The sequence below is a fragment of the Haemorhous mexicanus genome, chromosome 5, assembly GCF_027477595.1.
Source record: "Haemorhous mexicanus isolate bHaeMex1 chromosome 5, bHaeMex1.pri, whole genome shotgun sequence".
Lineage (NCBI taxonomy): Eukaryota > Metazoa > Chordata > Aves > Passeriformes > Fringillidae > Haemorhous > Haemorhous mexicanus.
Window position 1 is genome coordinate 350,812 of NC_082345.1, and position 23,913 is coordinate 374,724.

The window sequence follows — 23,913 nt, forward strand, 5'->3', positions numbered from 1 at the left end:
ATGGGATGATCTTTGAGGTTTGTTCCAACCCAGGGCATTCCATGATTCTCTAACTGAGTCAATAAAAGCCTACCAGATCACCTGACAAGCTTTTAGCTTACCTTCCCTCCTGCCAATTCTTTTACTTAAATATGGAGCAGCTTTGATCTGAAATGCTACTGCAACACAGAATTGCTTGCTTCCTTTCAGAGAAACACATTTTGATTCATGCAAACTTGTCTCAAATTCCTCTGCACAAAGCCTGCTTGCAAGCGCTGAAATACAAATTATAAGGTATGGATTCTAGATTATGAATTCTAGGACTTGGGCAGACAAAGTTTTTCTAAGACTCTCATCAGATGCACAAAAGAGCTGTATTATAAGGAAACTTTTGCTAGTCACTACAAATTGTGACTAGCAAAACTGAAGATATCCAAATTATTCATGCAGTAAAATCTACAGGAATGCAGGATGTCTGAGCTGTCTGCATTGGTCCCAACCACATCCAGGAGAGACAGCAGCAGGGGCTGGACACCTCACCTGGGAGCTGCAGTGAGCAGCCACTTTCCCTGGGGGAGTGAGGAGGCTGAGCTCCAGGGATGGTTTTGGGGGGCAGACTCAAACTCCCACAAGGCTGAAACCCAGGGGCACTGCCCTCTGCTCTGCCAATGCCAGCACCAGCAGCCCCCAAATACAGCTGTGCCACAGCACTGGAAATGCAGACTGAGCTCACTCCTAGCCCTCCCCACAGAGCCCCCACCCTCCAGGTGGGCTCCATCTCACCCTGACCTCTGATGGCCATGAAGGCAGGAGTGCCTCAGATACACACATCCACATCTGCCAGCTCCATGCTCCATTCCAGCCCATGGAGCCAGGCCAGCTGCTGCAGAGGTGAGCTCGGAGAAGGGGACTGCAGCACCCCATGGAGGTCCTGCCTGCCAGCAGCCCCATCTGATGGTTTTTCACCTCTGCTCACACATCCCTCACAGGAATGAGCTGGGGCAGCTGCACTGACAGGAGATTTTGTCACAGAGAATTCAGAGGCAAAGGGAGCAGGGCAGGGGAGGAGATTAAGTGCTACATGTGCTATCCTTTTTTTTTTTAATCTTAGAAACCTGGCAGGAAGAGAGCAGTTTTCACAGGTATGAGGTGAAATTGATGAACAGCAATCTTGCAAAACAGCAGAACCATCAATGGAGACAAAGTCACACTGCACGAGGCAAAAATCAGCTGTTCTCACCCCTTCCCTCCTTCCTTCCAAATAAACCACTGCTTGCTTTGTGCCCCCACTAGCACAGAGAAATATTTGGCCTCAACAAGGGCACAGGATGGCTGTGCTCTTTCAGGAGAAGGAGATCCACTAAAAATTAATTGAGCAGCTCTAGTCTTACATTGGAGCTTGCACTGAAGTGTTGATGGGTCCCACCTGGGTCCAAGCAGTCAATTATCACACCACAGTGACTTCTCCACCTGCTTAGGCAAGGCAGATGAAAGCAATGTAAGTAATGCTCCTTGCAAAGTGCCCCTGGGCTCCCACCCAAAAAAGCACATCGAGTGCTTTTCACTAATTTGGTCAGTTCAGTCATGCCCCTTGATAAAGAAGGTGAACAAGACAGAAAGCAAACAAAGTTCCTTCCTTGAAGAGAAAAGGAATACTCTTGCACTTGTCACTGCAAGTGGTTTGTGATGCAAAGCCTGTGTGTGACACAGCAGCCACTGCCTGTACACGTGACAGAGACAAGGATGTGTAAAAACACCACAGGAAAAGGCATGAAAAAGCAATACATCTTCAAAGGCATATGAAGGTGCACACCTGGAGAACAGTTGTAACCCACCAAAGATGGATGAATAAATCTGAAGGAACAGACTGAAGGAAGCCCAGATTTGAAGGCAAACTTGTTCCTCTCATTTCTTAGAAACTGCTTCCCTCATCCCATAACTCTCAATTGTTCAGGAGTGGAATGAGTTTTGCCTGGTTGGAAGCATCCATCTGATGCCTAACAGCCAGCAGGATGAGCTGATTGGCCAAACAAAATAGGAAACCTTGGGCTTGACCTCTCTCTTTTATCCAGTTTTTCATTAAACTGGTAGGAACTCACTACCCTTAAGACTTCTATTACTCTGTTTCATTTGGAGGAAATCTGCCAGTGAGAGAACTTTCTTAAAGTGAGTGGGTTATGATTTGAGATTTCAGTTAGATCACATTTCCTAGTGGCTGAAAAGGCAAAAATGATCCATAAATGCCAAATAATGCCTTGCTTTGGCCTCCTTGAAGTGGACACTGACAGAACAGTGTGCTCTTTGTTGCTTCTGTACACCCAGAATTACACACCAGTTAAGCTGTAATAGTCTGATTTTGGGTGAAAGCCAGGATTTAATGCACCACCAAGCACTGACACTGGACTTCACTGACAGCCCTAGCTGCTGCCACCTCCAGCATCTCTTCTGCCAGCAGCTGACCCCCAGCTGGCCAGGGACCCAGAGATGTTTCTGAGCTGAGCTCAGGGCTCCTTCTGAGTGCTGACAGATGGCTTCCAACAGATAAACAAGAGCAGTAAAACTACCATAGATAAAAACAGAGCCATTCATCTGAAACACACCTTGAACTTGCAGTTTCTCTGTTTGCAGCTAAAAGCTTCATTTTTGAAATTTTGCTAATGTGTTTTAACCCTTGCCTGAGCACTAGGTGCTATTAAGTCACAAATGCAAACACTTTGCTAAAGGCCCTAAGTAGATTAAAATAAAGGAAAGACATATCTAAACCAGAACCTCTTTTTATCAGAAACTCCAATTCCAAATCTTTTAAAGTCTCTTTGGGTAAAGCCACAGAAAAAGTTATATGGCTGTCATCTTGCACTCATATTGAACTCCACCACAGCTGGATTCTTTTGCCTCTTTACAGACTTACTGAAAGGAGGTAGGATCTCCCCAGCTCTGGGTTGAAATGAGTTTGTTCTTGGAGGGAAGTTCAGCTGAGATGCTTTCACAAATCCCCTCCAGACACCTGTCCCAAGAAAAAGAGGCCACACACCCTGTTTGTCTTCACAACTTTCCCTCCTGTAGGCCCAGTGAAACCCAAAAATCAAGTTTATTGATTATCATCAGGGACTCTGCTGTGATGAAACAAAAGCAGAAGCAAAGGCTGGATCACAGAATTTCTTTTTGCTACGCTCCTACTCCCATTCCCAGGGGCTGAGTGACAGCTGTGTGCTGTATTAATTGATTTGAGATGGTCACAGCTCCATTCTGCACTCAGGAAAGTGATTTTTTTTTTCTCTCTGAACATACCTGAGTAACAAACACTGCCTTACTTCTGCTAGCACCACATCAGAAAGGACAAAATGCTGGTGCAGAAGTAACCTTTTGCTATTTGGTCTAACAGTGCTGCCAGCTTACCAAGGATTCTCTGTAAAATGCCTCCTGTGATTACTTACAGCATCCTCAAACCTCCTCTCTGTCCAATGGCAAGGAAACCCCAGGAGTCTCTAACAGGAGGTGGGGAAGGGTCCAGGAGACATTTCCTGAGTTCCCTCCCACACCACCCCATTTCTGAGCCACTCCACTCCTTCACTGGCCACCCAAGCCAAGCCAAGCCCTGGTTCAGGCACAGCACATGCCCTGCTCACCACAAACACCCCCCTGGGTTCCAGGGGTACAAAACACTGGGGACTCCCTGGCTTGGACTGAAGCACTGGGGATCTAAGACTCCTTTTGCATCTAAACATTAATCCCTGTTTCTGTTACTTTACAAAGACATGCTGAGGCTTATCATCCAAGCTATTCCAGACCAGTATCATCTGAGCTATTCCAAAAAAGGATGGCAGAACTTCCCCCAGCCCACAAGAAAGAATTTTCCAGCGTAAGCAAGGAGCATAAACCTGGCTTTCACTACAAATATTCACGTGGTGCTGAAAGCAGAGTTTCCAAAACTCACCCTTCCAAAGCACCCAGAAGTTCACAGGCAGCACTACAGCTTGTGAAGGCTCTGAAACAGTCCTTAAATATCATATATTATATAATCCAAACACCTCCAGCCATCGAGGTCATCACCTATTTACAACTTTCAACCCACTGCACACTGCCTTTATCACTGAGCAAATGCCATTTGGCAGCACTCACTGCAAACAGGGAGTTCCACAACACACCACATTGTTTGGTGGCTCTGGGGTGGGGAGGTTTCCTGTGCAGGCACAGGGGCAGAAGCAGAAGTAGAAAACAGAGCTGGCAGTGAAAAAGAAGAGATGAGCACAAGAGAGGAAGCATGTTTGAGTCTGTCCTAATCTGACCAGTTTGCTGTGAATAAATCAAGAATGCACAAACCCCATTACCCAGAGCAATCAAACAGCTTCCCAGGGGATAAACATGATTTATGTACTAAGTTCCTACAGCCTGAAGTCCTGGCAGAAAATGTAAGTTATCCAACCTCCCCCTCTGCCCAATCTGGTGGCCTTAACTAGCTAACACTCCATGTGAGATCAGAACTCCTAAAAGCCTGTCAAACTCAACCACAGAGATTACTGGATGCTATGACTCCCACCCACCTTGCCAAGATGGTTTGTTTTCCATCCAGCTCTCCTGCCTCTGCCAGCCCTGCCCCAGCTGTACCATCACATCTCCCCTCATCCCCAGCACCAGAGGGGGGTCTGGGGAACCCTGGGCTTCCAAGGGCAGTGGAACAGCTTCAGGAAATGCTCCTGGCAGAAATCAAGTCTGGAGTGTCACCTTCTCCTTCTCTTTCTTACTGAGCTTCCCATCCTTTACAGCCTTCTTTACTCTGAGAGAACACAGCTACAGGATGCATTGGAGTAAAGGGAGTCAAGAGGAGACCTGCTGCTGTTCAGGGAGCTGCCAAGCACACTACAACAAAGCAAAACATGCCACCTTGGAATGCCTGCAAGAGTTATATATATTGCAAAACTGAAATTCTAAATTAAAGCCAAGCCTGAAGAGTTTGACATATACAGCCACACACATCACAGGAAACTATTTTGGGTTGAAGTACTGTTGAATTCCTAAGTTTAATTAGCTGCCATGCTCCAGATTTCACAGACTACCCGTAATCCAAAGAAATCTAAATATTAAAAATACTTCAACTAGGCTCTGAAAAGATCTGAGGGAGGAATTTCTAAACCAGCTCTTTCCAAAAAGACATAAAACTCACACATGCAGTCTCACAGGCTAGTGCATTCAACCCGAGTTTGCTTTCACCCAGGAATCCACATCCACCACTCCCAAAGAATGAGGCATAGTGCTGGGGACAAATCTCCTTTAAAAGACTCCAGGAAACCCCTGGATCACAAACTCTGTGCACTGGGAGACTTGTCTCTCTCTCCGTGGCAGCCTCAGGAAGGCTAACAGGGATGTGAGCAGCCCGGGAGACCCCTGGGTGTGTCAGGGGTCAGTTCAGTACCAGACGGGTCAGCAGACAGCTGGAACCACTGCTCACCAGCAGAAAGCCTGACTGGGGATAGATCATCAGTAGCAGCACTGGCCCATGGAACACTGCATTCAGGATCCCCAGGGGAGTGAGGAAGGGAGGAGGCAGATCCTCGAGTTTATTGATTGATCCTGAACTCCTCAGTGAGCACAGGAGGGAGCTCAATCCTTCAGGAACACTGTGGGAGCTGTGCTGGGAACAAGAACCCCCCAGCCCCAGGACGTGCTCTCCTTCTGACCCCTTTGTCCCCAGCTTCCTGGGGCAGCTCTGGACTTGTTCCACAATGAACTGACTGAATCTGTGGTTTTCCTTCCTGCTACCAAGTAAAGATAAAAAATGTGCCCTATCAGGAAGATAAATGTCAGCCTCCTGACACACTTTTTTCTTTGACCCAGCCTCAGCTCCCAGGCCTGACACAGCTGATTTGAGAGCATCCTCCAGCTGGGCAGTCCAACTGCCACCTTTTTAGGTCTCAAATTCATCTTGAAAATTCACCATGCAGCTCAAGGTGCATGACAAATTACAGAACTCTACTGCATCGTGACCACTTGGTCTATGCTGCTCATGTCAAGAAACTTATGCAGTGAATTATTTTGGGGAAAAAAACAAAAAAGGATCAGTTCAGAAGCAACAACTGAACAATTTTAAAGAGCAGTAATTCAGTTTCCACAGCAATTAAACTGTTTACTACAGGGTTGAAGATGAGCTATTTAGTTTTCAACAGCATGGTGACATTTTATTTTCTGGTACAATGTCAAAATCTAAAAATCAACCAGATAAAAAAGCAAATTAGTACAAAAAGAGTGTATGAGCCAAAGAAGAAACACATTCTTTTAAAGTGATTAAGCAGTGATCTAAGAATAAGACAAATATATTTAAGAACTAACCATTCCAAGAACACCTGCACTTCCTTAATTAAGAATAATGAAGGAATTGATTGTTTATGTAAGCTCCAAGAACATGGAAGGCTGTTGTAAGTAACAACAGTAATTTGGAACAAGGTGCTGAACTAAGTTAGTGAAGGCTAAATGAAGTCTCAAAATGCTGAGAATTGATTTGGGAGATCATGCTACTACTGCATTTATTGCATGACTTTTCTGCAGCATTTGGTACCAAGCCTTGACAAAGATAGGAAACTGAACTTGAAGGACCTGATGGAGTAATTAGTCCTGTTAAAGACATTTCTGTGTTTTCATGCACTACAATAAAAGTCCACTACCAGCAGATTTCTGCTGCACACCTCTCACAAATCTCCTGCAGATCCCCACAGGGTTCCCAAACCATTGGGAGTAGGCACTTTTGGGGCAGGAGCTACATGAAGGAAGTGCTGCAGAAGGGAGAACAGCAGCACCCAGAGCCAGAATGTCCCTGCTCTGCACTCACCTGCACAGCCAGGTCCCTCTGGGGACAGGCTGGCATGTCACAGACCTGCAGCAGCCCCCTGTCCCTGCTCTGCACTCACCTGCACAGCCAGGTCCCTCTGGGGACAGGCTGGCATGTCACAGACCTGCAGCAGCCCCCTGTCCCTGCTCTGCACTCACCTGCACAGCCAGGTCCCTCTGGGGACAGGCTGCCATGTCACAGACCTGCAGCAGCCCCCTGTCCCTGCTCTGCACTCACCTGCACAGCCAGGTCCCTCTGGGGACAGGCTGCCATGTCACAGACCTGCAGCAGCCCCCTGTCCCCACACAGCCCTGACCTCCCCAGAGCTGCCCCAAAGCCTGGAACCCAGCCTGGCCAAGTGCACATGGCCCAGGAGCTGTGCAGGAGCTGAGAAGCCCAGAACAGAGAGCTGGGAGCTTTCTGAACACACATTTTGCATCCATGCAATGCCAGCAGTGTGCCTGACTCTGCTGGAGCAGACAGCGAGGAGTCACCTCATCAGAAATGCAATGTCTGCACCCAGCCAGAACAAAGCATGCCTTGTTCTGAAGTCTCACCCCAAACCACAGTAACCAACCCCATTTTGAGATAGAAGTCAAGGAATTGCCTGCTGGAACTCATTATCCCTCAGCCTGAGCTTCTGGTGCCCCAAAGGACAAGCTAACCCTCAGCAAACAAAGTTCACTAGATGCCAAGCCTGTGGACTGTCTAGTTGAAAAAATGCAATCAGAGAATGAAAAAAAACCAGAGCAACAAATGTTGTTTTCCTGTCTTTTTGCTAACCATATGGACATTTTCCCTAGCACAGCTCTTAAGTAGGACAGGTACCAGAGATAGCTGCAGTGAGTGGGCTGTACTCCACATATTTCATCACTCCACTTCCAAATCTCACCACTCCAACATCATCTCTAGAGCAAAATGATTCTCATGTCTTGTGGCATGAGAATGCCCTCTCCTATTATGGTTTCAAAGCCTCTCTCATACCTCTGGCCATTGAAACTGGACCCTCAATTTACTCAAGTGATCTGCTTCCCTCTGACACTCGAGCTTCTTCACTGAAATTATCATTTACCTCATGCTGTTTTAATTAATTATTACCTCCTTGGGTAACCTTGCTTAACCAACAGAGCAGTCCTTAAATTGTCCACTTCACTGAATGTTTTACCCTTACTTGATTGCTGCTCTGATTTAGCCACACACTTGTTCTCAGATTTCCTATGGTCTTTCTCTGCTATTCTGCTTCACATAAATGTTTCCTTATTTTATTCTCTGCTCTCTGTGTTTCTTCTTCTTCAGTGCCCCTGCTGCTACAAACTCCTTGTCTCTACTGTGTTAAGCCCTCTCTCCATCTTCCTCCTCCCTTTCAACCTCCCAAGGCTTCTCCATCTCACCACCTTCCCTCCTGCCCCCCAAGAGCATTTTCCTTCCTTCTGCAGCATTCCATTCCACAATCTTTTCCTTCCAGCCAACAGGAGGGCTCTGACACTTCTCCCAGGAGAAAACTCAGCTTCTAAATAAGAATGTGTGAAGGAAGGCACCCTGCCCTGAGAGCAGCAGGACAAGGCTGGAGCTGGCAGAGCTGTGCCCCTGCCATGAGAGCTGGCAGAGCTGTGCCCCTGCCCCGAGAGCAGCAGGACAAGGCTGGAGCTGGCAGAGCTGTGCCCCTGCCCTGAGAGCAGCAGGACAAGGCTGGAGCTGGCAGAGCTGTGCCCCTGCCATGAGAGCTGGCAGAGCTGTGCCCCTGCCCTGAGAGCAGCAGGACAAGGCTGGAGCTGGCAGAGCTGTGCCCCTGCCCTGAGAGCTGGCAGAGCTGTGCCCCTGCCCAGCACCTGCTGCCTCTCACCCCACACTCCTGTCACCAGGGGTGGAAGAAGCTGAGGGATCTGGGACACAACCAGAGCCCAATTTGCACCACTATTTATAGAACATATTGCTCTTTCAAGTGGGAAGAGCTGCTGGTGACAGCTGAGGTGGTTCTGGAAAGGATCCAAAGCTTTAAGGCAATCCTTTTCCAGAACACCAGGACACAAGTTATTCTGGAGCTGGCATGCCTGTGGTGTCCCCTGTAAGTTCCCAAGGGACAGCAGGCACAGCCAGCAGCTCCAGCAGGGAGGGATGCAGGGCAGCACCAGGGAAAGCAGGGCCAACTCCCAAGGGTGCCTCCCCTCTCCCCTTTCCAGAGGAGGTGTATCAGCTTGCAGGAATAGCACAAGCCCAGAGGACTCAGAGTGCTTTTCACTGGGAGTTAACTTTCTGAAGGTTTATGGTCTTTTACAGTATTAACATTTAAAAGCTGCTGCTAAAAAGAGCAAGCAAAAATCCTAAACATCCTTCAGGAAATTTATCCAACATATCTACTCAGTATGAGGATAAAAGTAAAAGTCCACTAAATAAATCATTCAACCTACTTAGTCCTGCAAAGAGGCATCTTAAGACAGGAATATTGCCTGAAAGTTGGTTTTTAAATACTTTAAAAATTGTGTTTATGTGCTCAATCACTTGTCCAGTGTGTTTTGGGAGATCTTTCACTGCAGTACATTCAGCCCATTCTCCTTGGACCCAAAGAGGTGATGAGGAAATGACAATGCTGGCAATTTCTTCCTTAAACATTCCTAAAGCTGGTCTCTTCTTAGCAGCTATCCAGGTGTTTGAGAGACACCTCTACACTGGCAGCAATTCACGAGTGGAAACAACTTCTCAAGACTTTGGGGTTTCTTTTTAATTTCTCTAAGGCAAAACAAGTTATTGCTCTTGAATGGAGGGGAGTAAGATTCTCAGCAGGCAGACTGCAGGGACACCACCTGAAACCAGATGATGAAGCTGAAAGCTCTCTGGGAAAGAGCTGAAATCAGCCCAGAAGTGCTGAGCAAGGTCAGATTGATGGAGGGTGAGCCCTGATTTCAGGTGACAGACACTGCCCACGTTCTCCTGGCCATGCCACAGAGAAGAGCCCAGCAGCCCACGCCCCCACGCTGCAGAGGGAACTCAGCTTTTCCCCCGATGCAGATCTGCTATTCTGCAGCAGATGAGAAAACTGAATTTGTACTCAATTTGTAAAACCAGCTCAATGTTTTCCCACAGATTCGGTGGGGAACAACAACAAACTCAACCCTCTTAGTACAAGACTTTCAGTAGCAATGGCCTGTTAGACAAGCGAAGCACAAAACAGTTTGTGAGAGAAACAGTTTGCAAATGAGAGAAAGCATCACAGACCCAAGGCAAAAATAAACATGTTCTAAGAAACTAGACCCATTAGCAGTTACTGAACTACATTAAATAAGTGTTTTCCACTTGTTCTGTTGTCTAAACAGATTTATCAAAACACACAATTCCTCTATTGATAGGTTAAGTTCCTTGCTGTTGTTACCATTTGTGGATCAGAAAGCTCCAACAGCACTCTCCATTTCCTTCTGGATACACTAAAGGCAATGGCTGAAACAGGACAGGAAGGATAACAACCCCATGTGCATTTTCACTGCTTCATCCAGCTGGGCACACAAACCTGGAAATGTTCAGCCTTTGTGCATAAGGCTCAGCAAGTGTGTTTGTGCTGGATGCTTGCTGGCTGCCAAGACAAAATGTTCAATAACATAACCTATGAAGGAATGCCCAGATAGGTTTTGTTTCTCTCATTCCCTTCACTGTTGCAGTGTCCTTAATTAAAAATTGCATCTAATTATAGGCTGATATGTAATTCTCACTGTAGCAATCCTAGCACTTAAAAACCATGACTCAGGCCCCCAAAATGATGATTAAGCACAGAAATGAGGCATCTGAACTACAACAACCCACAGTGGATTTTTACTTGCCTTTTGGGGGCCAAGCCACCATTCACATTTCCAGCACTTCCCTGCAGTTATGAGGGCTCAAACATTGAGGTTCATTTCTATGCCATGAAAGCAAGACTGTCACAAAGTCCTGATTGCAGCAGCTGGCACAGCTTGCCAAGGGGGGGGCATTCTCCAAGTTACACTGAGTGCCCCTAGCCTCAAATCCTCCAGCATCCTTTGCTGCTGTGCTCTGAGGGAGGAGCGAGCAGCACCAAGCCCGATGAAATTGTGCAGGGGGCATCCCCTGGCCTGCTGAGCCTCAGAGCCTGAAAACAGCTGGGATCCTGGTCCTTGGCAAGTGGGCCCGCCTCATAACCCTAAATTGAGACCACCACAGTGATAAACCTTAAACTCCTCTCCAGGTAACTGAGGAATTGTGGTGGATATATAAACTTTATGAGAACTTACAGGTGAGCTATCTGCTTTACAGACAGGTAGACAGACCAAAACTTCTCAATCCATTTCTTAATTATATCATAAAAATTACAGAGGTCTAAAAGGAAATAAAAATTAAATACAGTATGTATTCATCTCAAAATTATTTTTCAAATCAATCTTTAAACAAGCTGTAGACAGAGTGTTCACTTCCTCATTCCCATTTTCATCTGATCCAACATCAGTCCTCTGCTCCTGTCTCATGAATATTGCATCTCCTTTCTAGCCCATGTTGCAGCCACACCCTGGAGAAATTAATTCCCATGCTTTTTACATTGCCATTAGATACTGAACAGCACAACACAGGAGCCTGCAGGGTCTGAACCTTGCTCAGACAAATAAGAAGGTAACATGGCATGAGTGGATGGAAGTAAATCACCCACAAGGAGCAGGGATAATCGACAGACTGCATTCCAATTAGGAATGTCTGCTGCAGCTCTCACTGTTGGCTCAGTTGTGACAGAACTCACAGGTGCAGCAGCAAACCTGAAATTCACCAGTAGCTGGCAATTCATTCTTTGTACTGTAAGTAACTGCGAGCTACTATCCAGGAACAGGGACTCATATCCCAAATGAATGCTACACGTGGAATAAAGAGCTCTTCTATTCTCCCTGAAATAGATAAATGCTCCAATGGAAGTCATGGAAAGAAGAAAACTACTAAAACAAACACATTTCCCACATCACAAGCAGCGAGCTGGTACCCCAGGTTCTAGCAGCAGGAGGAACCAGCACCCACCAAACCCTGAGCTCAGCCACGGGGGCACCCCCCAAGAACAGTCACACAGCCTGGCACTCACCCAGGCAGGCCCTGCTTGGCAGGGCAGGGCAGCCACAGCCAGCACCCAGGAGGGCTCCAAGGCTCTGCAGCCCCAAAATGTCCCTCAGGCCAGCCCTTCATGCTGCTGCTGCTGCTGCTGCTGCTGCTGCTGCTGCTGCTGCTGCTGCTGCTGCTGCTGCTGCTGCTGCTGCTGCTGCTGCTGCTGCTGCAGTGCCCCTGTGTGCCCTCTGTGCCCTCTGGGCTTGGTCAGTGCCCCTGGGCACTCCAGGGCTCCTTCCCTTCAATGCTGCTCACCTGTCCTGCACACCTGGAGCCAATTGGGGATGGTTGGGCACAGCCCACCCCAATCACCCCTGACTCTGTGCCTACAACATTCCTTCCCATTAAAGACTGCACCTACACATGGGAAACCCATCCCATTCATCGTCTGCACAGCCAATATCTCACTACACACATTCTTGGGAAGAAAATCCTTCTGAGCACAGAATGTCTCTCTGCAAGCTTATGGCCCTGTAAAAATAATAATTTCTGGACAAGGATAATTATTCACAGAATTCCCAACCAGCACTAGTGGTGACCTAGACCTGAAGTTGTTACAAGAGATAAACATGCCATCTACACAGTTTCTTAATTTCCTTTATAACTCTGCTTCCCTTGCTGTACAGAATTCCATGGGAACCAAACCCAGTGTCTCCTGCAGTTCCAAGCAGGAGCCCTGAAGCCCAGATGAGTAACCCCAGTAGTCCTTGTCCCATCTGCCATTAGGCCTAAATCTGAGTGCCTCACTGAGAAAGGCAGGCAGCAGGCAGAGAACTTTGGGCTCAGCATCACCACTCACTGCACATTTCAGCCTTTGGACTGGTTTCCTCAACTCTTCTGGCATTTCTGAGCACTGCACAGAGCAGAGGGTCCCTGATCACCCTGCCCTGGGACACCACCACAGGGCAGGACCACAGCACCAGCAGAACAAGGGAACCTCCAGACACTGAGGCAGATGGAACACAATTCCCAGAACTGACATTTGGCCAAGATGGACCCCATAGGAAAATATTAAAAATCTTTTCACTGGAGAAAATAAAATATGTCTTGTTTGTTTCTCTTCCATCTCTGACAGGAAATACAAAGCTGTAATTTCTCTATTACAGCAACGGCCACTCCTGGCATTCCAGAAATATGCAGAGCAAGTTTTTCCCACAAGAAAGCAAGGAAAATAGCCAATGATCTGTTTTCCCAGCACTCCTTAAAGCATTGGAGGTCTACACAGCAACTCTTAAATGAAACCTGGTGGTGCTTCCTCAGAGCAGAGGCAAGCTGATAGGTAAAGCCTTTGTCTTGCTAATTGGTGAAGGCAAAGTCTGCAATTTACCTGGAAAGCCTGATAGCCAACTGCTGGAACATCAAGGATGGACAACAACAGATGCCCTGATCAACAGTGGGAGCTGCAAGACTCTGGAGAAGGGTACTGTTAGTTCAGCTGGGGAAGGAGACAGAGGAGTGGGTGATTTCACACGAGTACTCTGTATCCCTGCAGTGAACGATAATTGGACAGTTATAAAAGGTGCCACTCCAATAGTCTGGGGCTCTCCTTAAAGCTGAGGAGGGCCTCAAGCAGCTTAAGAATAGGAATAGACTGAAGAAGAGGTGCAGGGGGAAAAAAAAGGAAAAATATAAACACAATGGTTGTTCAGGAAATGTTCAGAATGCTCTCAGCAAACATGAAAGACATGTTTCTAACATGAAAAATGTTAACCATTTCTATTCAGCTGTTCCCAGCAGCTTTAAAAGCCTCACTGTAGCCACATCTCCATTTGAAAAGAGCATTTCTAAACCAAGAACTTGAGGAGGGCATTTTCCTCGCAAATGGAACAAAAGTCAAAACAAAACTCTGTGGATGTAATGCAATAACAACAAAACCCCCACACCATTCTGCTAACCATAAAATATTGTATAACAATCTAATTTCATAACTTTCACCTTTATCCCCGAGGGAGCAGTGGGAAAGCGACCTCCAGAACCCTGCTGAAAGCTGGGATTTAGTTCTCCACAATATAATTCACCTTGTTAAAAATTTCAAATACTGCTAAGGTCAAGGCACTGGGCACAGCTTCTTCAAAAAGCTCAGAGCTTCTGCAGCAAACACTTCACAGAAAAAAATGCTTCACCAGGGTCCAGGGACTTATCAGTTCCTTGTCCCACCCCATCTGCTGTTTATCTATCAGGTTAAATTCCAAGACCTGGGAGAAGAACCTCTGGTCTCCTGGATGTAAAAATCCTGACATGACAAAAGCTGAATCTGCACTGAGGTTTACAAACACTACTTAGCTTGGATTAATGTGCTTCAGGCTGAATTTAACTGTGTGCAGCTGTGTTAAAATGATTTAGCATCAGGAGCAATTTCCTTGCATTTTGAGAACCATATGCAGCATACAGAAAAAGATTAATGTATACCAAGGGATTTGAAATTTAAGTATTTTTTGGTGATCAGAAAACTGGAACAACAGAAGACTGCAGTCCAAACAGCTTCCTCATTTCAGTGAGGTTCATCCACACTGGGGAAAGACAAATTCTAAAGGCTGAAAGGCAATTCATTTTCCATTCATTTACCTACTAGCAACTAGTCTCAAAAATAGGAATTTTCATATATGTCACTGAACACACATCAAAAGGGAGCAACACTGTTGGCTGCTCTGGAGAACTCCAAGGAGAGGAATAAATCACTCATTTCTCCGTGGTATGGGTGGTTCAGTGCCCACTGCACAGCAAAGAAAGGGAAAAGCTAAATGGGAAAATGCATGCATGCAGCAGTGCCTGCTGTATACATACCAGACTTTGGGGGCCCCAGCTGGGGAACCTGAATTCCAGCAAAGTCTCTGCTCCTGCAGCTCCCCAGAGCCTGGCTGTGGGCCTTTGGCTGCTCCCAGCTAACAGGAAAAGAGCCTCAGGGAGCTGGCCACATCCTCCCATATCTACTGGCAGGCTGGGCTTTGTACAAATCCAAAGGAAAGCAGCAATCCAACTCGGTGCACAATACCAGGGATCTCAGCAGTCTGTTTCTTCAGGCCTGCCAATCACAGTCTGTAAGAAAATGCTGCTTAGGGTCAAGGAGGGAGGAGAGCAGGAGCTGGAACTCAGGAATTTAAATCAATTCCTATCTTGCCAGCACAGCTCTCATCTGCAAAGACACTGTCAGCTAACTCAGATCACTATTTCTCATTGTTTTCATGTCATTCAGGTATCCATCTGGAAGATATGGAGCCAAGCCTCTCTACAGCTTGCTTTCTTCATCACAGCCTCCAAATAATAACATGCAATAAGAATATTTCTTTCCTCTCACCTTCAACCTACTCTTCAAAACTGTAGCTGTTCACCAAAACAACTTCTCATCTCAGCTGGAAACCACAAATTGCAAATACTCTCCTTACCACCAATGAAGCAAATACAACAGCAACAGCAACAAAATCAAGTAAAATGTTGATGAAAACACAGCCAGGCAGCAGCAACACCTCCTAAGGACAGAGAAATGAACAGGATTTGGCTCAACACGTGGGCATACCCATTAGTTTCAGGGCAGGGCTTCTCAGGGCACAGAGGCAGAACTAACCCAGTCCAGCATCTCCCAGGTCTATTCCTAGCTCTGTCCTTCATAAGCATTTAAGGAAAGCAGGGATAATTCTGTATCTGATGAAGCTGTTTAGGAAGGGCCAAACTCTTATCTAAAGTCAAGCTGAGCAATACAAAGTTTAATCTCAGATTTGCCTTGAAATGGCCCAGTGAGGATCCCCAGACTCAAGAAATTTGCAGTGTTGCCAAAAAAAGAGAAGGGAAAAGCCCATCTGAACTACAGAAAACCTTGCTGACTCAGCCATAGCATCTGCCATACCCGTGGGGGAGTGACCTGTGATTGCAGCCTGTGCTCATGCAATCCAGGAGGAGCAGTGATGTGCAGGGGCTGCTCCTGCTGTGCCTGCACCCCGGGCAGACAGAGCAGCTGGCAGGAGAGGCTGCTAGGGCAGCCAGCCCTGCTCTGCCCCTCTGGCACCTGGGAGCTGAGCAGGGCTACTGCAGGGCACACAGAGGCAGCAGCAGCAGGAGAGGCTGCACAGCCTGGGCACATCCCCTCTGCCAGCACCCGAGCCTGGGAATTCCATCCAGCCCAGGCACTGAGCCCTGTGTGATTCCAGGGCAGCCTCTCTGCTCTGCCCATGGGAAATGGACAGATCTGGTGGGAAGGAGTGGCTCACCTCAGCCAAGGTGAGCATGGCCAGTTTGGCAGTGTCAGAGCCATCGCTGGGGAGCAAAGACACAAAGACAAGCTGCAGCAGATGCTCTGGTGGAGTCAGGTCATGAGCAGTGAGTTCACAGGGGACATCTGCCGCCAGTTTGATCAAGTCACCCCCAGAATAATCTCTGGTGACCTTTCAGCATCACACCAAACTGAAGCTGCAGAAGCAAGAACACAGCTGAATCTCAGAGAAGCCTTCCTGGTGTCTGGCAGGGACTGTCCCATCTCTTCCTGAAGAGCCTCTAAGGCTCTCACCATCATCCAGCCCCTCCAGGGGGACTGCTGGCAGCCCAAACCCACTGACCCCACAGCACACCCCCCCCAGAGGGGCTCCATCCTCCACCAACAAATGAGTGTGTCATATAAACACAGTGCTTGGGATTCGTGGTTCTGTGGAGCCTGTAAGGCAGCTAAAAAGATCCAGTTTTGCCTTTAATGAATTGCAGTATTTTAAACAAAATCATCCTAAAGGTATTACTGTACTCAATTTACTTCAGCAAACAACAGACAACAAGTAAAAACATTTTCCCTAAATAATCTCAGCAGCACTAGGCCCTAAAAAAACCCCTAAGCAATCTGTAAAAACAATTAGGGCTCAATAACATTAACCACCTCAGGGGATGACAAGCCATTATATTGTAGGCAGATTAGACACATTAGCTATTAGTGGCTCTAATGATGGTCTTACTCCTATTTTGACCACTTTGCAGCTCAAAATTGAGCAGTTTTACCATCTGACTGACAGAATATTCAGCACTTGTCAGACAGGAGATGCTGTCACTATATGACTACCCTCAACCTCTAGTGTCTTGAAATTTAGAGGCCTCTGTGGCTAATTATGCAGATGTTTATGTTTGAAAAGCAGTTCTGGAAATTCATTCAAACACAAAACTCCCACTGAATCATTCCACGAGAACCAGGCCAGTCTGGGCTCTTGCATGAGGGGTCAGATCTTTCCTCAGGGTTTCTGGCTGTACAGAGAGGAGAAGGAAGATTGAGGGTTGCCAGGGTTCAACCCAAACTACCCCAAATTACCCCAATGGTTTTGCTGAACTTGTTAAGTCACTTAGTGAAGTTGTCCTTGGTACAGAAGGCAAAGGGGTAATAGTCTTTCTGAGGTTTGAAAAATATGATTTCATCAAATTAATTACCCAACATCCACTTCAGCAGTGGGAGTCCAGTGAGTTTATGGGAGGAGAAAGTCCCAAACCTAGTAGGTGTTTGCTCTGTGTAGCAAGAGCCTGGCTATACAATCCCCCAAATGCCACTCTATTACACAAAGCAGAACTGAACTTTCAGCCCAGATTAATTCCAACTTATGCTTCAAATTGAGTGAAACCAAAATTGCCTGTTAACCAGAATGTGGCAGGAAGGCTAGGGAGAACAGCAATTAACACTGTTCTTAAATAATATTTTATTAATAATACATTAAAGCACACTTAATATTAGACTATTAGGGAAAGCCATATTACTTGAAAGTTCACATGCAGGTTTTCTGTGCAGCTCTATCTCTCCTTTCCCATTCCAACAGAGACTGACATTCTCTGGAATTTTCCAGCAGAAAGTTAAATTTGGGGTTTTTACAGCTGGCTTGCTTAGGGACAGCAGGACCAGAGCAAAGGGTTTCTGTTAACCTCAAATACACAGCAGCTTGCCTGACATGGGCTTCAACTTCAAAATCTTCCATCATGAAGAGAACCCAATTAAAGAAGCAAAAATAGAGTTCTACTTCACAAGTGTTGGAATAATACAGTTTACTATACTCACTACATATCTCCAGCATACAATTTCTCTTAAAAACTACATTTAAAGCAGATTGATTTAAAGTTCATTGTATTTAGTACTGCACCAACTCATCAAGAGCATCAGACAAGAAACGAGAGCTCCTTTTATTGCATCAGCCTCTCTTCAATAGCATCTCTGAGATAATCACTATGCTTAGAGGGTAGAAAAACATGTGGGCAAGTGGAATAGCTGATAAACCACACAGAGTTTGCTACTAAACCATGTGGTGGAAATGGTCTAGAACTGTTTTGTAAACTGGAACTGCAGCAGCACTACCATTCTTCAAACAACATTTGGTTACTGACATGACAACTTATAAACCAAACTCCTTCCTGTATAACCTGTGGGGTAATTTTTTAGAAAGCTGAATTCATGTATCCCCAAAAAAGGGGGAATTTGGGGCACAGGATCAAGATTAACTAATAGTCAAGAAGACAAACGTAGCTTCTAGAGTTAGTTAAGTGCTTTAGGAGAGGGATCCTGTGTCTTATTAGAACTTACAGCCAGTTCTGTATTAAAAGGAGGACTTCTTCCAGGCCTGCCTAATGAGATAGTATCAGCACATTCCTGCTCATCACCCATCATTGCTCAGACTTCCTCCAGGGTTGGGGGCTAACCAACAATTGTGCCTTTCAAGAACTGTAAGGCTTCTGTTATCCCAGCAGACAAGATATTAACTTGATATTAGCATCAGCTCCAGTTCATGACAAAGGCAAATACATTCAGAAAATACTGAAGAATTTAAAATAAATCTGTATGCCACTTAAAACAAACAAAAATATTTTTAAAAAGGAAAATAAGTCCCTTGAATTTTGGATCTGATTCATTTTACTAAAGAGGGTATTTCTGGAGGCAGTTTGATTACCACTCACTCTGATCTTTAATTTGCTATTTGGAGGACAGGGACAAAAAAAACAGCCTCCCTCCGGGAAAGGGAGGGAAATCTGCCTCTCTTCCAATTGCCTGTATTTTACCCAAACATGTGAGAAATTTTTGAGAGGATGCAGGTCTCCACTGCAGACGCTTTTGAAGGAGAGTGATTAAAAATTCCTGCCCAGCGCAGGGACCCGCTCGGTTTCCTCGGCTGGCAGCTGGGGTAGCTCGGCTGCAGCCTTCCCCTCTCCTGTGCAGCTGGGAAAGCGAAACGGGCCCCAGGGATTATCGCCATTTCCCAGCCACGTCAAGAGCAGAGAGGAGAGAGAAAAGGTGCCTTTTCACGTGGCTTCTCTAATAAACTGCACAGAGCCCAGGAGCAGCGCGGAGCCTCCCGAGGCTGCTCGGATGCACATCCGCGGAAACCTTCCCTGAGCACCCGGGCTCTGCACAGCCATCCCTGCGCATCCCGGGCTCTCTGCACAGACATCCATCCCTGCGCATCCCGGGCTCTGCACAGACATCCATCCCTGCGCACCCGGGCTCTCTGCACAGACATCCATCCCTGCGCATCCCGGGCTCTCTGCACAGACATCCATCCCTGCGCATCCCGGGCTCTCTGCACAGACATCCATCCCTGCGCATCCCGGGCTCTCTGCACAGACATCCATCCCTGCGCATCCCGGGCTCTCTGCACAGACATCCATCCCTGCGCATCCCGGGCTCTCTGCACAGACATCCATCCCTGCGCATCCCGGGAGCCGCGCGGGCCGGGCTCTCTCCGGGCAGCCCCGGCAGCGGGGGAGCCGGGCCGGCAGCCCCGGGCTTTGTTAGCAGCCGCGGAGCTTTGTTAGGTGCCTCTGATATCCGCCAAGCGAGAAGCATCCCATTGTGCAGGCGGCCGCCGCACCCTCGGAACCCTCACCCCCCTGGCAGCGCATCCCTGCGGGGACGAGCCTCCATCCCCCGCGCCGAGCCCCTTCTCCTCCGCAGCCAACGGAGCCACCCCAAAAAAAGTTTTGCGGGGCAGAAGGGCCCTGCCCGCCCGCCGCCCGCTGTGACAGAACAAAGGGTCGGGGAAGAAGGAATAAAGTTTGGGGCTCGGCGGGGCGGGGAGCGGCCGGGCGGGCTCCGGGCGCGGCTGGCGGTCCCCGCTGCCCGTCCCCGCTGCCCTTGGGCCGCGCACGGCGGTACCTGAACAGGGCGACCGCAGTCTGGTTCCTCCTCCACGCCTTGCCCTGCTGCAGCAGCACCCCCTGCACGATCTCCTTCTCGTCGGGCAGCCGGTACACGGGGAACACGTAGAGCCAGCAGAGGACGAAGACGCCCAGGGCGCTGGCGCCCACGGGCAGGCGGGTACGCGGCCACTTCCACGCCAGCCCCGCCATCCTCCTCCTGCTCCCGCAGCGCCGCCGCGGCTCCGGGCCGCGCTCCGACATCAGGCCCGCGCCATGCGGGGCCGCGGGCGGGGGCCCGGCCGGGCTCGGCCCGGCTCAGCTCCGCTCAGCCCCGCCGCCGCCCGCCGCCATCGCCGCCGGGGGAGCGGGGCTGCTGCTGCCGCTGCGGCTCGCTGCTCTCTCGGCGGCGGTGGCGGCTGCCGCCCTTGGTCACAGTCATTTGGTCCCTCGCGTTCCCCGCCAGATGATGCTCCGCCGCTCCCCGCCCTCCCTCCGCCTCCTGCCGAGCCCCTCGCTGAGCCCCGACCCGGTAAATTTCCACCCCGCCCCGGCCGCGGGGTGCTCCGGCCTCGCTGCCCGGCCCGCAGCCGCCGGGGGAGGGAGCGGAGACCTCGATGCTGCGGGCTCCGCTCGGCGCCACGCCCGCCCCGCCTCGCCGCGGGCACCGAGCGAGGGGGGAACCCCGGCACGGAGCGCGCTCCCGCTCCGGCCTCGGCCCGGCTCCCACCGACCGCTCTCCCTCGCTCTCTTCTTCCCTCCCGGCGCCTGGCTCCCTTCCCCGGCAGAGGCCGCAGCTTCCCCAACGCGCCCTGGCGGCACCGACCCCCGCCCGCCCCGGCCTGCCCTCCCTCCCGCGCCGGGACCCCCGAGCCCTCCGGACCGGCCCCGGGCCCAGCCGAGAGCCCCGGGCCGCGACCACCGCCCAGGCAGAGCGTGTCCCGCCCGAAGGACATCCCCCGGAGAGCGCACAGGAGCACCCGCGGGCTCAGGGACTGGCGAGGATGGAGCAAGCCGGGCCACGGCCAAGCCAGCGCCGAGCGAGCCCTGCCAGCAGCGCCCGTCCCACAGCGGCAGCGGCTCCTTCAGGGAGCGCTGAGGGCACTTGCTCTCCGCAGCCTGGAGGTGAGGGGGCTGGGGGACACCTCGCAGCTGCTCTGCAGCTCCCTGTCAGGGGAAGCAGAGGGACAAGCACCGCTCTCATCTCCGTGGTGACCCCTGAAGGACCCGAGGGAATGACACGGAGCTGTGCCAGTGTCTGTCACCACCCAGATGGCGGTGGGCACTGTAAGAGGCTCCCCGGGGAAGTGGTCATGGGATCAACCCTGACACATTTCAAGAAGCGTTTGGACAGCACTCTCAGGCACACGGTGGATTCTTGGGGTTGTCCTGTGCAGGAGCAGGAGTTGGATTCCGCTGATCCTTTTGGGTTTCTTCAGTTCAGGATATTCTCTGATTTTCTGTGCCCACTAGGGTGGTTGGGTCTGTGAAGAGAGCACACTGAGGGGCTGATGGTGCTCCAGCCCTCTGGGGCTGCTGCTGCAGTGCTTGGAGTGAGGGAGAGCTGGCAGAGAAGCCACCCACAAACCAAGGAGCAGCAGCATGACCCTTGCACACCTGTGGCAGGGCCCAGTTCAGGCTTCCCACTGGGAATCCATCTGCACACCAGGGTGAGGGTGCCACATGTGCAGCCCTCAGTCCTCCTAAATCCCCAGTGCCATGGTTTCATGCCAGCAGAGCCCCTCCACCAGTAGAAAGCACCTCTCTGATAATCAGGCTGAAACATGGGAGGCACGCTCAGCTCCTCTCAGTGTCTCAGTGGCAGATCCTACCTTGAGATCCAGTCTCTAGTCCCTGGCACAAAAGGCAGGTTCAGCCCAGGCTGGCCCCTGCCTCGTGCTCACCATCTCAGCCACACCTTCCAGAGCCCCGGGAAATACTGCAGAGTGCCACACACCCCGGGAGAGCAGCCAGTGCTTTCTGGACTCTCAGCACACGGAGCCTTGGCTATTCTGGGGCAGCTTCCAGGGCTGAGCAGTAATTAAGGAGTTAAGGGGTAATGGGGCCAAGGAAGGAAATCAGGAAGAAAGTTTGCTCTCTCCTTAGTTATCAGTTAGTTTGGTATCTCCTGGCCCTAAGGCGGCAATACAATGCCATAAATACTGGCTGGGTGTTTCAACAGTGGTTTCAGCTAGAGATCCCAACATTCTTAGTTCTCAGTGCAAAAATAAACCTGGAAATCTCAATGGTGCTTGAGAGAGGGAATAACATTCTCATTAACAGCGTGTTGCTGTGTAGAAATATACACTGACAAACAGAACACTTACTTCATGATGTCTAATGAACATCAAAATGCCAGAAACATGTAATTGCAGAAGAAATTTTATTTTCATTCATATTTGATATGCTACAGTTGTCTGGAATGTTATAGCTGTTCTCTAATGACAAAAGTGGGAAAAGAAACTGAGCAAGTCATTTTAGTTAACCTCTAGGAAAAAAAAATATTTAGAACCAGGTAAATATTTTCATTTTTGTGAGGCAATTATTTACCAACAGCAGAATAAACCAGAATCTGTTCAGTCATGTCTGTTAAAAACAAACAGAACCATTCAGTCTCTGGAGACTAATTCAAAACATTGTGAGCTAGAGCCATTAAAAGTAAAACCAAAAAAGTGATTGAGAAAAGATGAACAGAACTGTATCCCAAATTAGATCCTGACTGTTTGCTCACCTTCGGTTGAGAAGACAGACTGGAGGCTCTGTACTGCTTGGGAAACAAGAAAGTGGAAAAGAACAAGAGAAAGCAGGAATGACTTATTCTTTCAGTGTGCAATTGCTTGCAATGCATTAAGTTAAAGTACACCCAACACACAAGATTTTGGGATATCTTTTATTTGTGAACCTGTGAGATATTCCTAAACATTTCCTGCCCTGTTTTGTGAGTCCATTTCAGCATGAAGCCCCAGGCAGGCTGCTCCAGGAGCTCCATCCCCCTGTGCTGCCTGCAGGGCCAGCACACACCTGGGCCAGCACTGCTTGTGCTGGGCCACGGGGAGCTGGACAGGCCTGGCACTGGCTCCTGCCCAGCTGGGGTTGCAGCCACACCAGGGGAAGCTCAGAGCCAGGCCTGGTGCCCTGTGCAGCCTCATCCCTCTGGCACTGAGCCCTGAGGAGCAGCACACACTCCTCTCTGCTGGCAGGAGCGGCTGAGGGTGGGCAGCAAACAGGAGGGAAGAATAAACTGCCAAAAATGCACCTGGCTTACAAACAAATAGCCTGAGATACTTGCGTGACACTTCGCAATTGTTGAGAAGGTAAGAGATGTGATCAACAATCCACATCTTTAAACTGAAGCAAAAAATTGATATTCAGGCATGATTCCACTCTTTTGAACTCAATTTAAGTGAGAATTCATGGTGAGTTTAAACTCACCTCCATTACTTGGTTCCAACTAAGATCCCAGGCAGAAAAGGGCCAGGTAATCCTGGGCAGGGTCTGTCCACTACAGGAAAAAAAAAACCAAACCAAAAAAAACCCGAAACAAACAAAAAAGTTGTTCTGAGAGGTGCCTTGAAAAAGCAGCACAGAGAAAAGTAGCGAGTGGCAGCATGGAATAAAATGCCTTTTAAACTCTCAGGTGACACAGCGTGGCTGTGCTCGGATCGGAAGGAAGGCGCCGCCCTGAGGATTTCCCGGTTTCCCCCCAAAACCAACCAGAGCATCCCCTGCGTTCCCTGCTGCATTCCTCTGCTGTCCCTGCGGCTGGAGCTGACACTCTGCTCTGCCAACACCTTTCCCAGCCACAGAATCCAGGTTTCCTTCTTGCCCTTGCTCCCAGCCCAAAACACTGGTGAAGATCAGAACTACACCCCCAGAAGATGCAGCTTTTGCCTGCTTTCATTTGGAGCACCGTGTACTCCTACAGGCATCCCCTGAACCTCGTCTCTGCACTC

At 49.0% G+C, this 23,913-nt stretch overlaps 1 protein-coding gene across 2 annotated transcripts in view; it reads right to left on the reverse strand.

Annotated features, from left to right (window-relative positions):
- ST8SIA1 (ST8 alpha-N-acetyl-neuraminide alpha-2,8-sialyltransferase 1) overlaps window positions 1-20,311 on the reverse strand; it is a 108,549-nt gene extending 88,238 nt beyond the window's left edge. The window contains exon 1 of one of the 2 annotated variants that reach the window (XM_059847970.1): window positions 19,980-20,311. In XM_059847970.1, coding sequence (XP_059703953.1) covers window positions 19,980-20,224 — 245 coding nt within the window. In that variant the 5' untranslated portion in view covers window positions 20,225-20,311. Of the gene's footprint in view, window positions 1-3,913; window positions 4,023-19,979 lie in introns of those variants that run through there. The other variant, XM_059847971.1, reaches the window with a different exon arrangement.
- Window positions 20,312-23,913: the final 3,602 nt, after the last annotated feature.